We start from the raw sequence: 15,556 nt of genomic DNA, 5'->3' as shown, positions 1-15,556 counted from the left end.
ATTTTAAATGAAGCTTCTTAAACATTTTAAAAACCTTATTTACTTTACATACAACAATAGTTTAATTATATATTATAGACTTATAGAAAGAGACCTTCTAAAAATGTTAAAATGTATTACTGGCACGTGAAACTTTAAATCAGAGTGAATAAATGAAGACTCGGCACACCACTTCTGAAAGGTTGCCGACCTCTGATCTAGACCATCCCTGACAAGTGTTTATCTAACCTCCTCTTAAAAATCTCCAATGATGGAGATTCCACAACCAGGGTGCTTAACCACCCTGACAGTTAGGAAGTTTTTCCTAATGTCCAACCTAAACCTTCCTTGCTGCAATTTAAGCCCACTGCTTCTTGTCCTATCCTCATCAGTTAAGAACAGCAAATTTTCTCCCTCCTCCTTGTAATAACCTTTTATGTACTTGAAAACTGTTATCATATCGCCTCTGAGTCTTCTCTTTTCCAGACTAAACAAACCCAATTTTTTCAATCTTCCCTCATAAGTCATGTTTTCTAGACCTTTAATTATTTTTGTTGTTGTTCTCTGGATTTTCTCCTGGCCCTGTGCATGGAACTGGAAGCATTTCAGAGAATGCAACCATGGAGGTCCTGGTCTTTAATCTCTTACTTAGCAGCCTATATTGGGTCACCAGGACCTCTCTCCTACTTTTCCCTATGTCACGGTCACCTGACCACTGGCTCCTCTCCAGCACTGGCATATAATCTGTCTAGATGTTTCGAGAGATCTGCAACCTTCATAGAATCATAGAATATCAGGATTAGAAGGGACCTCAGGAGGTCATCTAGTCCAACCTCCTGCTCAAAGCAGGACCAACCCCCAGACAGATTTTTGCCCCAGATCCCTAAATGGCTCCCTCAAGGATTGAACTCACAATCCTGGGTTTAGCAGGCCAATGCTCAAACCACTGAGCTATCCCTTCCCCCCCACTTTCCCACCAGGCAGGCAATTTATCATGTGGTTCTCCCAGTCATCACAAACCCAACTATCTATATTTGTAATGATCAAATCACCCATTACTATGATGTCTCTTCCTAATAGTTGGGGTTACCTCCCCTGGCAGGGCATCTTTAATGCGAGAGGCTATCATGACATCATCTGAAAGGACGGTCCCAACTATGGGATTGTTTCCCTCCGCTCCAGTTTGCTGTTCTCCTTCCCCAAGACTTTCATCCTCCTCAACAGTGCAGAGGCTGTCAGACTGGAGGTGCAACCACTCTACTGTGTCCAGGAAAGTCTCATCTATGTACACCTCTGTCTCACTTAGCTTCTCCAGTTCACACACTCTGGTCTCAAGAGCTGGTACTTGGTCTCTGAGGACCATGAACTGCTTGCACCAAGTGCACACATATGCCACCTGCCCAGAAGCCAGGTAATCATACATCCTGCATTCAGTGCAATAAACTGGATAGCCCCACCCTGCTGCTAGACTTCTGCCTGCCTTATTTTTACTCCTGCTGCCCTTTTTTTTTTTTTTTTAAAGGGGTTGAATTTTCTGTAATGTTTTAGGAAGACTATATGTGCTTCACTTTCCCTCTGTACTTTGCACTGCTACACCGTGGGACAAAAGGGTAAATTAAGTCTGCTCTCGGAGCAGAGCAGGACACATGAGGTGTGTATGCCACCTAGCTGTCTGGATGGAATGAATGGGTCATTAAAGCACTGGTTAAAACCGAACCAAATCAGAGAGACAATGGAAGTGCCAAATATGAACACTTAACAGCTGCAAGCTTTGTCAGGAGGAGAATGTGAACACAGCGTGGCTCTGCCTGAACAAAGGACTGGGAGCTGACAGGAAGGGGAGAGAGTTGGATTTTTAAAGCAGCTCAACTGCTCTCACCTGGGATGGACAGAGAGAAAGAGATTGACCGGAATGGAGTCTATAGCAGCTTGGCTGGCTGATTGCTCTGGCTTGGCCAGATGGACTACATCTTAACCTTTATTTCTCTATGCTAACTTGAGAACGTACAGTGCCGTGACCCAGTTTACAAATAAAACCTACTCTGTTTTGAAAAGGCTGCCAAGTGTCCCTGCAAATACTTGCTGAGGTGAATGGGTCCCTGAAGAGTGTACAAGTCTCTGACCAGGAGTCTCTCTCAACTGGACTCGCTGAGCAGAGCTCACTATGTGAAGCAGGAGTGCTAGAGCCCAGAGGTTGAATCTTGGGGGTGTTGAGGCCATGTGGCCTACTCTGAAGGAAGAGTGAAACTCCTTGGGGGTATGCTACACAGAAGAGGTTTGTCCTAGGGACTGTTCAAAAGCTGGGAAGTAGTTCACATCCTGTGTATCCGTGACAATTCCCCCCCTTCCCGCCCCGCATATGCCAGCCTGAATGTTTCCTCTGCCCAGTTGAAAGATAGAATTCTCCAGGGTGCTGCAGGCTGTTTAGCAAGATGGCAATGCTCTCCAAGGTACTATAGTCCATACCCCCAGCCCAGCTTGAACATTACCTGCTTGCTGTTCTTGGAGACTTCATCTTCTAAACTCTGCTTCTCTAGGGTAATTTGTTGTTTCTCCTTGTCCAGGAATTGCTTCTCTGCATCTAAATCCAGGAGTTTCTTTTCAAAGTCACTTTCCATCTTCTTCATTTCAACCTGAAGCTCCTGCCGTGCAGTCAGTTCTGAGTCCAGCTGCGGGACAACGTGCATTATGGGTTAGGACAGGGGTGGCTAACCTGTGGCTCTGGAGTCACATGCGGCTTTTCAGAAGTTAATATGCGGCTCCTTGTATAGGCACTGACTCTGGGCTGGAGCTACAGGCACCAACTTTCCAATGTGCCGGGGGGTGCTCACTGCTCAACCCCTGGCTCTACCATAGGTCCTGCCCCCACTCCACCCCTTCCAGGCCCTCCCCTGAGCCTGCTGTGCCCTCACTCTTCCCCCCTCCTCCCCAGAGCCTCCTGCACACCATGAAACAGCTGATCGGGAGGTGCGGGGAGGGAGGGGGAGGCGCTGATCAGTAGGGCTGCCGGTGGAAGGGAGGCACTGGGAGCGGCAGGGGAGAGCTGATGGAGGGCTGCTGACGTATTACTGTGGCTCTTTGGCAATGTCCATTGGTAAATTCTGGCTCCTTCTCCGGCTCAGGTTGGCCACCTCTGGGTTAGGAGATTATGTGCATGAGACAATTACTTCCTCTTGCTTTCCCTCCAGTCTTCTCAAAGTCCAGAACCACCCTCAACACACAGACATTCCTCACATTGCAAGAGGATAAGATTTATTCTATTGCCCAATCCAAAAGGGCCAAGGAGAACAGGGAAGAAGTTCCTAGCCTCCAATCTGATAGTCACAGGCTCTGGGACAGAGTCTCCAAGTGAAGGAGTCCATATTTACACTGAAATGCACACAAATAAACTCTTCACATAGAGAAAATGCATTACAAATTCTTGGCACTGTCTGAAGGCAGCTGTTTTCACGGCTGTGACAAGAGGTGAACCTTTTAATTACATACAACCACAGCTTCAATTAATGCCTATCAGGCAGGACCTGCAGATGACTGTCAGACTGATTGAGAGTGCGAGAAGTGTGTGGGCCCATATGCCCAGCAGCACAGCCCTGAACACTATCTCCCCTTAATGTGACAACTACATCCTTTTTTAAATTAAAAAGTAAACATGTGGCTCTTCCCCAGAGATAAAGGTCAAATGCAGAGCTCAGTGGTTATTAACCACAGCTCTGCTGCATGGAACTAATGGAAGGCCCCGTCTGATGGCACCTGCAGCCCAATCTCTAATCACAGTGCTCAGGGGCCTATACCATACCCATCTCTTCCCACCCCCAGCCAAATACCTTTTTCTCCAGCTCCACTGCTTTAGCCTCACTTTTCTCCACCTTCGTTTGATCAATCAGGTTATCTACAAAAAGGGAAAAACACAATTAGGCACACAATAGTGTCCAAAATTATTCCTTCTCCAATGCACATAACCCTTACATGCCCCTGCTAGAGACAGTCCTCCGACCCCAATACCACTTTTCCCAGTGCAGTACTCAGTCCTGGCTGGAGCTTACCACTCACAACCTTGCAACACAATCTGTACAGCATCCTCTGCTGAAGACAGACCTTTCTTTTTACTCAGTCTGGCACATAAAACAAAAACCAATTATCTACCTGTCCTGTAACCATTGTTCTTCAAGATGTGGGTGCAGACATGTATTCCACTCAAGTGTGTGCACACCAGATAGCTTTCCTTAACAGTGCCTATCAGGGTGGCACTCACACCCTCTGGCCCTCAAAGCCCCTCCCATGGTATTTAAAGGTGGTCCCACCATGACCTCCCTCAGTTCCTTTGCACCAGACTCTCAGATGGAGAGACTGATACAGAGGTGTCGGAGGGTGGGAATACACATCTGCACCGATACCTCAAACAACAGTTACAGTACAGGCAGTAACTATTTTTTTCCCCTCTTCGAGTGGTTGCAGACATGTATTCCATTCAGGTGACTCTCAAGCAGTAAACAATGGAGATGGGGCTCGGAGTCCACTTAAATAACAACTGCAGAACAGCCCTTCCAAAGTCTACATCAATCTAGACACAGTTGTAATAGCGTAGAGAGTAGTTATCAGTGGGGTTCACAGTCAAGCTAGAAGGGCATATCAAGTGGGGTCCCACAGGGATCAATGCTGGGTCCAGTTCTGTTCAATATCTTCATCAATGATTTAGATAACAGCACAGAAAGTACACTTATACAGTCTGTGGACAATACCAAGCTGGGAGGGGCTGCAAGTGCTTTAGAGGCTAGGATTAAAATTCAAAATGATCTGGACAAACTGGAGAAAATGGTCTGAAGTAAATAGAATGAAATTCAATAAGGACAAATGCAAAGTACTCAACGTAGGAAGGAACAATCAGTTGCACACATAAAAAATGGCAAATAACTGCCTAGAAAGGAATAATGCAGAAAGAGATCTGGGGGTGATAGTGGATCACAAGCTAAATATGAGCCAACAGTGTAACACTGTAGCAAAGAAAGCAAACATCGTTCTAGGATGCGTTAGCAGGAGTGTTGTAAGCAAGACACAAGAAGTAATTCTTACGCTCTACTCTACGTTGATTAGGCCTCAACTGGAGTATTATGTCCATTTCTGGTCGCCACATTTCAGGAAAGATTTGGACAAATTGGCGAAAGTCCAGAGAACAACAACAAAAATGATTAAACGTCTAGAGAATATGACTTATAAGGGAAGATTGAAAAAATTGGGTTTGTTTAGTCTGGAGAAGAGAAGACTCAGAGGGGACATAACAGGTTTCAAGTACATAAAAGCCTGTTATAAGGAGGAGGGAGAAAAAATGTTCACCTTAACCTCTGAGGATAGGACAAAAGACAATGGGCTTAAATTGCAGCAAGGGCAGTTTAGGTTGGACATTAGGAAAAACTTCATAACTGTCAGGGGGGTGAAGCTCTGGAATAAATTGCGTAGGGAGGTTGTGGAATCTCCATCATTGGAGATTTTTAAGAGCAGGTTAGACAAACACCTGTCAGGGATGGTCTAGATAATACTTAGTCCTGCCATGAGTGCAGGGGACTGGACTAGATGCCCTCTCGAGGTCCCTTCCAGTCCTACGATTCTATGATTCTGTGTTTGGTCAAAGTATATATGGAAAACCAGGGGGTGGCCCTGCAACTGTCCAATATAAAAACATCACTGAGAAACAGGACTGAAGTCACCTGGATCCCTGAATGAGCCACTAGTCTCTGTGCAGACATGGTCTGAGCTACCCCACATGCTGTCATAATACAGGAAGTAATCCTTCTGGAAACTGGGCAGAAACCACCTGACCCTTCATCCAATATGCACAGAGGACAAAAGGCCAAGATGATGCCCGAAACACTCTAATCCAGGGGTCTCAAACTCAAATGACCACAAGACCCGCATGAGGACTAGTGCATTGGCCCGAGGGCCGCATCACTGACACACACACCCCTTGCTGCCCCCGGCCCCACCCCCACTCCACCCCTTCCATGAGGACCTGCCCTTGCCTCGCCTCTTCCCACCCCTTCCCTGCCCCCATTCCAACCCCTTCCCCGAAGTCCTCACCCCAACTCTGCCCCCTCCCTGATCCCAGGGGGCGCAGGAGGGGTGCGGGGTGTGATGGGGGCTCAGGGCAGGGAGTTGAGGTGCAGGAGGTGTGCAGGGTATGGCAGGGGGATCCGGGCAGGGAATTGGAGTGTGGGGGGCAGAAGGGGTGAGGCTGGGGGGCAGGGGCTCGGGGGTCAGGGTGCGGCAGGGGGCTCAGGGCAGGGAGTTGGGGTGCGGGAGGGTGTGGGATGTGGCAGGGGGCTCCGGACAGGGGACTGGGGTGTGGGGGGCGGGCTCCGGCCCGGCGCTGCTTACCTAGAGCAGCTCCGGAGTGGCAGCGCCACACCCTGTGGCCAGGGCAGGCTCCCTGTCTGTCTGCCCTGGCCCTGCTCCGCTCTACTCCGCTCCAGGAAGCAGCCGGAGTCCCGGGGGTGGGGGTTGGGTAGGGAACAGCGCCATGTGCTGCTCTTGCTCCTCCAGGTACCTCTCCCAAAGCTCCCATTGGCCGCGGTTCCCCGTTCCCAGCCAATGGGAGCTGCGGGGGACAGTGCCTGGAAGCGAGAGCCCATAGCCTCTACTCCCCCGCTCCTGGGGCTGCAGGGACGGTAGTACTTAGAACGGACACTAAGCCTGAGTGCTAAAAAGCAGTAGGACAGACCTGTAAAGAAAAGGGCTTTTTTTCTTTTTAAAAGCCCCAGACTATGCCAGTATCTAGTCCAGGGTCCAGTATCTAGTCCAGCTGCTTCAGGGAGCGGCGTGGGGAGCTTGGCGGGCCGCACGAAAGAACCCCACGGGCCGTGTGTTTGAGACCCCTGGTCTAGTCCCCCCTTCCACACAGAAGGCCACATCCAAGGAATGAAGACACTGTTCATCGGCATTTGAATGAGGCTTAGGGAAAAATACCGCAAGTATATAGTTTGGTTAAGGTGAAATTGAAACATCACGTCAAGCAAAATCTTAGGGTGTGGCCCGTGCCATTGAGAAACTAAGTAAACAGAGACCTGCAGATCACTAATTCTCCTTGTGGGAGTTTTGGCAACAAGAAAGCTATCTTTTGGCAAAGAAATTACAGAGCAAGTAGCTAGGGGCTCAAACAGAAGACTCATGAGAGCAGCCAGGATAGTACTGAGATGAATCAATTCTTTAACAGACAGAAGGAGGTGGACAGCACCTTTCAGAAACCTAACCATTATGGAGTTGGAAAATGCTGACTTCCCTCAGAGATTGGAGGATGAAACATTGAGACTCCAACATTGCCGCTAAGTGCACCCTCAGTGAGCTGAGCAACTGACCTGAAGACTTAAGATGTAACAAGTAATCCAGAATCTTTGGAATACATGTTGGCATTAGCCAAATGCCCTGGACCAATGATCAAACCAAAAAATGCTTCCACTTAGCCAAATAGGTAGACCTAATAGTAGAAAATCTTCTATTAAGCAGGACTCACTGTTCTTCTTTCTCATCTAACCATGCAGCATCCACACAGTGAAGTGCAGATATCTGATCATGGTGGTGTTGTGTCAGCAGATTGGGAATGAGGGGAAGAGATCTAGGAGGTTGAACAGACAGACTACGAAGGTCAGTTAATGAGTCCAGACTAAGACAATCTTGAGAGCAAAATTAACTGCATTTCCTGTTATCCAACTTCAGTCTGAGAATTACCTGAGGGATGAGTGAGATGAGGACAATGGTATACATCAGGGCCAATCCCCAATTTACAGTCAGTTAATGAGCACAGACTGAGACTTGCTTGAGAATAAAATTAACAGTATTTCCTGTTGTCTTTTGTGAACAGGTCAATCGTTGCAATGCCCCATTCTTTGAAAATGGACCTCAGCACATTGCTCTTCATGAACCACTCGTGCCTTTGGGAAAAACTCCTGCTTAGGTTATCGGCCAACTGATTCTGAGCACTTTATAAGCGTGTGGAGGTGGGAACGTCCTCCTTGATGCAAAAGTGCCTAATTTTTATTGCTTCCTTGCAGAGCTGATTGAAATGGCTCCTCTCTGCTTGTTCACATAATACACTATGGTGGTATTGTTGGTTAATATGTGAACCACTGAGCCCTTCACCTGAGCCTGGAAGGCTCGGCATGCACTGTAAATTGATTGAAGCTCCAGGACAGCGATATGCAGGAAAGTTTTCTGTTTTGTCCACAAACCATGAATTTTCAATGTCCTGAGATGTGTCCTCCAACCTGTTTTGCAGCCATTGGTGACTATCATCCTGGCTTGTGGAGGGTAGGCAAAAGGAACACCTTCACATACATTTCTCTGATCTGCCCACCACTGTAGGGACTCCAAGATTACTGGTGGCATTTGGATAAACCTGTCCAATGACTGACAAGTTGAGCAACAGACCAACTTCAACCACAACTGAAGAGGATGAAGGCACAATCTCGCATGCTGGACTACGTAAGTGCACACTGCCTAAGATCAGACATACACAGATCATAGTTGAAAGGTGAGATTAGAGGGACAGACACAGGTAGCAAATTGTTTGCAGGAGAAAGGCCCTTGAACTCGTGAGTCTATTAGGGCCCCAATCAACTCTATTTTTTGTGCTGGAATTCATGCCGACTTTGCCTTGTTCAAAATCAGCCCCAGCTGATCAAAGAGATCCAATGTGAACTCGACGTGGAGGACTTGTTCTTCGGCTTTATCCCTCACTAGCTGGGATGGAGTGGGAATTTTTCATAATATTTTGGATGAATATTGTGGTTGCCTCAGTTTCCCCTATGTGCTGCACGGTTAACAAGGTGCGGGGAAAAGGTTGTTTACTCTTACAGAGATCCAGGTATGACTAATCCCTGGCTGTCTGGGTCTGGGCCCATGCCCATAGAGAGCCCAATAAAAGACAATGGCCACTCCAATGGCCCAGACACTTGGTACCTAGCAACTAACGACCATGGATGGCCCACCCTCTGCAGGAAGCCAGACGGGTGTGACCAGCTGGAGAACAAAAGGGCTAAGGAGGATGGTCAGGTGACCATGTTACCCAGGAAGAACAACAAAGGACTACTGAGGGGCCCCTTGGGGTTGTTACATGTGGGCTGTTGGAGGGAGAGAGACGCTTCTGGATTGGAACTACAGATGGGTCAGAAAGAGCTCTGGGCTTGGGACTGACCCAGATGGGCTCTGCTGTAACTTTCTGTTCTCTGTGTTAACTAAAGACCTTCTAACGCTGAGTTCCAAATATCTAATAAACCCATCTGCTTTGACACCGCTGGCTAAGAGTCACTCCAGACTAAGGAAATTAGGGGTTCATTGCTCCTTTTGGGTGTGTAAGTCTCCCTCCAGCATCCAATCCAGGTGGACTTGCTACAGGGAGTTCACGGCGTGAAGCGGGGCTCCCAAGGTTCAGTCTCAGGAGATAGTGAAGTCAAGGGCCTTACCCCAGTGAAAGAGTGTGACCCTGAGGGGGCTGACACACTGAAGGGGTCCTCCCAGAGACAGCTCCAGAGCCATTCAAGAGCACTGGACCTGTGGATCCATGACTCTAGCCAACTGTCTATGTACAGGAAGACATGCATTCCCATCCCCTTGAGATAGACTGCCGCTACGGTCATGCATTTGGCAGACACACAATGATGACAGGCAAAAGGGGAGAACCATGTATTGGTAATGTTGGCCCACCGCTAGGAATTTCAGGAACTTCCTGTCGCTTGGGACAATTACCATATGGAAGTAAGCGTCCTGAAGGACAAGGGAAGCAAACCAGAATTGTGCTGTAATGCAGGGAGAATTATAGTTAAGGTTGCCATATGGAATCTCATATATTTGATATATTTGTTGAGACATCTAAGGTCCAGAACAGGCCCCACTTTTCCCTGGAACTTGGGAGATCAAAAAGTAGGTGGAGGCAGAATCCCTTTCCCTGGTGCTGAAGGGCAACTTCTTCTATGGCTCCTGAAGTGCAAGGAGCCTGGATCTGCTGTAGGAGCAGTGACTCATGAGAGGTATCCCTGAGGATCGGGGAAGGGAAGGGGAAGTAGACAGGAATTAGCTCACGTAATTTGATCCTGCAATGGGATCCTTAGGACCCATTTGTCTGTAATTATTGTTTCCCAAGCTCTGTAGAAGTGGAACACAGTCTGTCCCAAAATGGTAGGGAATTGGTGTGGAAGGTGATGATTGGTAAGATGAACTTGATACGAGTCAAATTGACTGCATATCTGAAGTTAGAACCAGAAGGCCTTCTCCTCTGTGCCTTATGTCTCTTCCTGAAGAAGTCCTGCAATGTGGCAGGGCATGCCAACTGCCTGAAATACAGCTGGGAATACTGACAATATTGCCGTAGCTACAGATCTACATAACAATGCCTCTGAATCTCAAGGCTATAAACCTCCAATGCACGTAAAGTAGCTCCAAAGTCCTTAAAAGAAATGTAGTGTCTCATCCCCCTTTTCTGAAAACAAAAACCAACTATCCAAAGGTATGTTCTCCATACTTCACTGGACCTCAGGAGCTATGCCAGAGTTCTGTAACCATAAAGCTCTTTTCACAGAATCATAGAAGATTAGGGTTGGAAGAGACATCAGGAGGTCATCTAGTCCAACCCCCTGCTCAAAGCAGGGCCAACCCCAACTCATTCATCCCAGCCAGGGTTTTGTCAAGCTAGGTCTTAAAAACCTCTAAGGATGGAGATTCCACCACCTCCTGAGGTAACCCATTCCAGTGCTTCACCACTCTCCTAGTGAAATAGTTTTTCCTAATATCCAACCTAGACTTCCCCCACTACAACTTGAGACCATTGCTCCTTGTTCTGTCATCTGCCACCACTGAGAACAGCCGAGCTCCATCCTCTTTGGAACCCCCCTTCAGGTAGTTGAAGGCTGCTATCAAATCCCCCCTCACTCTTCTCTTCTGCAGACTAAATAAGTCCAGTTCCCTCAGCCTCTCCTCATAAGTCATGTGCCCCAGACCCCTAATCATTTTCCTTGCCCTCCGCCGGACTCTCTCCAATTTGTCCACATCCTTTCTGTAGTGGGAGACTCAAAACTGGATGCAATACTCCAAATGTGGCCTCATTAGTGCCAAACAGAGGGGAAATAATCACTTCTCTCGATCTGCTGGCAATGCTCCTACTAATGCAACCCAATATGCAGTTAGCCTTCTTGGCAACAAGGGCACGCTGTTGACTCATATGCAGCTTCTCGACCACTGTAATCCCCAGGTCCTTTTCTGCAGAACTGCCGCTTAGCCAGTCAGTCCCCCAGCCTGTAGCAGTACATGGGATTCTTCCATCCTAAGTGCAGGACTCTGCACTTGTCCTTGTTGAACCTCATCAGATTTCTTGTATCAGAGGGGTAGCCGTGTTAGTCTGGATCTGTAAAAAGCAACAGAGAGTCCTGTGGCACCTTTAAGACTAACAGATGTATTGGAGCATAAGCTTTTGTGGGTGAATGCCCACTTCGTCGGATGCATGCATGCCTTTTTCCAATCATGCATCCGACGAAGTGGGCATTCACCCACGAAAGCTTATGCTCCAATACATCTATCAGATTTCTTTTGGCTCAATCCTGCAATTTGTCTAAGTCATTCTGGACCCTATCCCTACTCTCCAGCGTTATCTACCTCTCCCCGCAGCTTAGTGTCATCCACGAACTTGCTGAGGGTGCAATCCATCCCATCATCCAGATCATTAATGAAGATGTTGAACAAAACTGGCCCCAGGACCGACTCCTGGGGCATTCTGCTTGATACCAGCTGACAACTAGACACTGAGCCATCAATTACTACCCGTTGAGCCCAACGATGTAGCCAGTTTTCTGCCCAGCTTATAATCCATTCATCCAATCCATATTTCTTTAACTTGCTGGCAAGAATACTGTGGGAGACTATATCAAAAGCTTTGCTAAAGTCAAGGTATATCATGTCCACCGCTTTCCCCATATCCACAGGGCCAGTTATCTCATCATAGAAGGCAATCAGGTTGGTCAGGCATGACTTGCCCTTGGTGAATCCATGTTAACTGTTCCTGATCACCTTCCTCTCCTCCAAGTGCTTCAAAATGGATTCCTTGAGGACCTGCTCCATGATTTTTCCAAGGACTGAGGTGAGGCTGACCGGTCTGTAGTTCCCCGGATTCTCCTTCTTCCCTATTTTAAAGATGGGCACTATATTTGCCTTTTTCCAATCATCCAGGACCTCCCCCGATTGCCTCAAGTTTTCAAAGATAATGGCTAATGGCTCTACAATCACATCTGGCCATAATTCTGGAGGAGGGGTCCAACACACATTCTGTGCTGATCGCAGTGACAGCTTTGCCACTAGATGACCCTCCGCAATGAAAGCCTTAAACTCTTCCTGGAGAATTCTGGTAATTTAGCCACAGATTTGGATGTAGTCTCCCAATTTACAAAACCACATTTTGACAACAGTGGTGCAGATTCTAAAGAAGAGGTTGAATAAATTTTTCTTTTCATTAAATGTAACCTTTTAGACTCTTTGTATTTAGGGGTTGTCTTAAATCTCCCATTGCAACCTCTCATTTGCTGCCATTATAACAAGACTGTTAGGTGCTGGATGCGAGTACAAGCACTTGAAACCCTGCATAAGGCCATAATACCACTTATCAGTACTCTTTGCTGTGGACAGTAAAGAAGCTAGGGTATGCCACAAAGTCTTTGCAGCTTCCAAAAGCACTTCATTTATAGGGAGTGCTACCCTCCCTGGAGCTGAAGACCAGAGAACATCTACCAACTGATGGGTATTCTCCTGCACAAACTCTGACTGAATGCCCAACGCTGTAGCCATTTGCCTCAGGAGATCCTGATACGATTTAAAGTCCTCAGGCACAGGAGAAGAGGAATCTGGTATAGTGGAATCGTCCTGTGAAGAAGATGGAGGAGGAAGCAAGTCCAATGGGACCTGCTGTGACCCTGCTTTCTCCTGCAATGAAGGTTCAGACTGACTCAGCTCACGGGGAGCAACCCCAGTATGCATCTCTAGCTAATTGGGTCAGGAGGTGAGACAGCAGGAGGGTTTGATAATTGCTCCCTGGAATGAACCGAGGACTGAGACTCCGAAGATCAAGGAGGTATCCCAAGGGTTGCATGAATGCCACTGAAGAACAAGATATGGCATTAGTGGCTAGTAAGAACTAGGCCAAGACCCTTATCTTTACTAAGAAAACAGTACCAATCCTGGTACTGATGGTGATCCCACGGAGGTCGTGAAGATTTTCAAATCTGATGCCTGGATGAAAGAGGAGATGTGGAAGATGACACTGAATGTGAGGACCCTCCAAAGAGAAAAGAAGAGCCACATCGGTGGAGCCATCACATGCCATGACTCATGGGAAGCCCAGTATGTGGCTGCATTGTTACCAAAGGAGACAGAGAAGTCAGTGCTTTGAATACTGGCACTGTCTTTGAGGCAGCACTAACACTTCGTATTGGAAGAGACACTGGTACCAAACCAGAAACCAGTACCACACCCATAGCTCCAGCCTGTAGAAGCGGACATTGTCTCCAAGGCCGAAGATGGTATCAGGACCAAAAATGGGTACCTCAGGGAGAGTGATCTTGTCTCCACAGTCTGGTTTTTAAGTAGTGCCAGAGAGGACACCTGCAACAGCTTGTATTCTGAGGTAATCAAACCAGATGGTCCCAGGATTGCCGAAGACTCCACCCCAGCTGAAGACTCCTGTACAACAGGCAAGTCCAGCACAAAGAGGCAGAGTAAACCTGCATCTGCTTGATAAGCCTGTGGTGTTGACATGCTCGATGCTGATATTGACGCTGTCAGTACCAGACTCAACAGCAGCCTGCTGACAGTACTGTAGTCAATAATATGGTTCCCAAGACCAAATAGACATCCCTGCTTTTCCCTGCTTACTCAAGGAATCCTTGCTTCCTTCTTCATCCTCTTAGAAGATGAAGAATCTCCCTGAATCTTGGAGTGACTACAGTCAGTTCTATGAGACTTCTCTCTCGGGAGAGGAGAAAAAGAACAACAGTCTCTTCTTCTCCTTGGAGAAAAGTCAGAGCCTCATGGCAGCACCAAAGGCCTCTGAGAGGCCAGAAGATCAGATCCTCCCAGGCACAACAAGAACTGAGGATAGTTATCCCACATGAGGGACAGTATTTGAAACCTGGTTAAGACATTGCACCAGGCAACAAAAATACCCAACTGACTAATCTAACACTAAGGTGGTATTACTACTACTAATCAGAGTTTCTCTTGGCTTTTTTGTATATAGTTCGTACTACTAACTATAAACTAGCTACATACAAAAAAAACAGAGAGAAACTCTGACTGGTAGTAGTAGTATTAATACCTTAGTGTTAGATTAGTCAGTTGGGTATTTTTGTTGCCTGGTGCAATGTCTTCACCAGGTTTCAAATACTGTCCCTGGTGTGGCAAAAGAGTGAAGTAAATACCACCCAGAATGCTCCAACTCAAGCCATGGGCAGTGAGGAAGAATTGAGTGGGGTCAGGGCAGCACCACACTTAAATATCCATGAGAGAATCTATGGAGGCCAGATGATGTGAGCGCCACCCTGATGTGAACTGCTAAGCAATGTTCTCTTGCTTTGATGCACTGGGCACCCACTCATGAGTGGAATACAAGTCTGCAACCACTCAAAGAACAGTTTTTTCTGGAAGTCCTCCTCCCTCACACAAAGCATAATGTACCCCTTACAGTCTTCCCTCACTGAGTGAGGCAACCAGTGACAGCACTATGGACTCAGTACTAGTTTCCAGGAGACATGCCATTGGCTCTGCTTCCACTCACAATGCCCTCTGCTGGCCACAGCATGAAGTACTAATGGTGGCCTTGGGGGAAATCTGTAAGTGATCTGTTTTCTAATCTAGTCTGACAGAAAGTTGCCCAGCCGAGCACAGTACAGGGCAGAGGGTGTGTGGTGAAAGGCAATCCCCAAATGAAGAGGTATGGAATGGCCCACATCCAGACTCCCAGTGCAGAATGCAACAGAAAAGTCACCTCAGAAAACGGGCTCCGGTTGAGCCTATTAGTTGTGATGGCAGAGCCCATTCTCAAGGAGGAAGAACCAGAGAAACATGCAGAGAGGCAGGAAGTTCTGTTGGTCAACAGCTCAAACTATTATTTAGTTGAGGGACTAAATAATAGGGCTGTTCTGGAACCACATCAGACTGGGTTCATTTTGATTGTGAAATGAACAGCTTCAGGACTTACCTATTAATCCCTCGATGTCAATGTTGAGGTGCTTGCATTTGAAGTCTGGATCAGCACCATTCTTATGCAGAACTATCTGGGAAATGCATTCATCAATTAGCTTATAGTACTGAGCCCTATGGAAAGAGAAGAAAAGGAAACAGTGTTAACAGGGCTCTATGAAGACATACACCTGCAAACCGTGGGTACCACGCACTCAGGGGCCCCACAGAGAAGTTTACAAAGGCTCTGCAGCAAATATAATATCGGAACAGCAAAACTTGGTCTCTTCAGCAAGTTAGGTCTCCAGGTAAAACAACTTGGTATGCCACATGGCCTCTGTTACAAGCAGCTGCCAAAGAAGAACCAAGAGCTACA

The 15,556-nt window shown here is 47.3% G+C and overlaps 1 protein-coding gene across 3 annotated transcripts in view; it reads right to left on the bottom strand.

Annotated features, from left to right (window-relative positions):
* The window catches only part of DIAPH1 (diaphanous related formin 1), a 163,342-nt gene that overhangs the window by 75,033 nt on the left and 72,753 nt on the right, over window positions 1-15,556 (bottom strand). For all 3 annotated transcript variants that reach the window (XM_065554810.1, XM_065554809.1, XM_065554808.1), the window contains 3 exons: window positions 15,200-15,315; window positions 3,804-3,868; window positions 2,469-2,648 (listed from right to left, as the gene is read on the bottom strand). In XM_065554810.1, coding sequence (XP_065410882.1) covers window positions 2,469-2,648; window positions 3,804-3,868; window positions 15,200-15,315 — 361 coding nt within the window. The remainder of the gene's footprint in view (window positions 1-2,468; window positions 2,649-3,803; window positions 3,869-15,199; window positions 15,316-15,556) is intronic.

This window comes from Chrysemys picta, chromosome 8, assembly GCF_011386835.1.
Source record: "Chrysemys picta bellii isolate R12L10 chromosome 8, ASM1138683v2, whole genome shotgun sequence".
NCBI classification, from domain to species: Eukaryota; Metazoa; Chordata; order Testudines; family Emydidae; genus Chrysemys; species Chrysemys picta.
The sequence above is the reverse complement of the archived record's forward strand: the minus strand, read 5'-3'. Positions and strand labels throughout refer to the sequence as shown.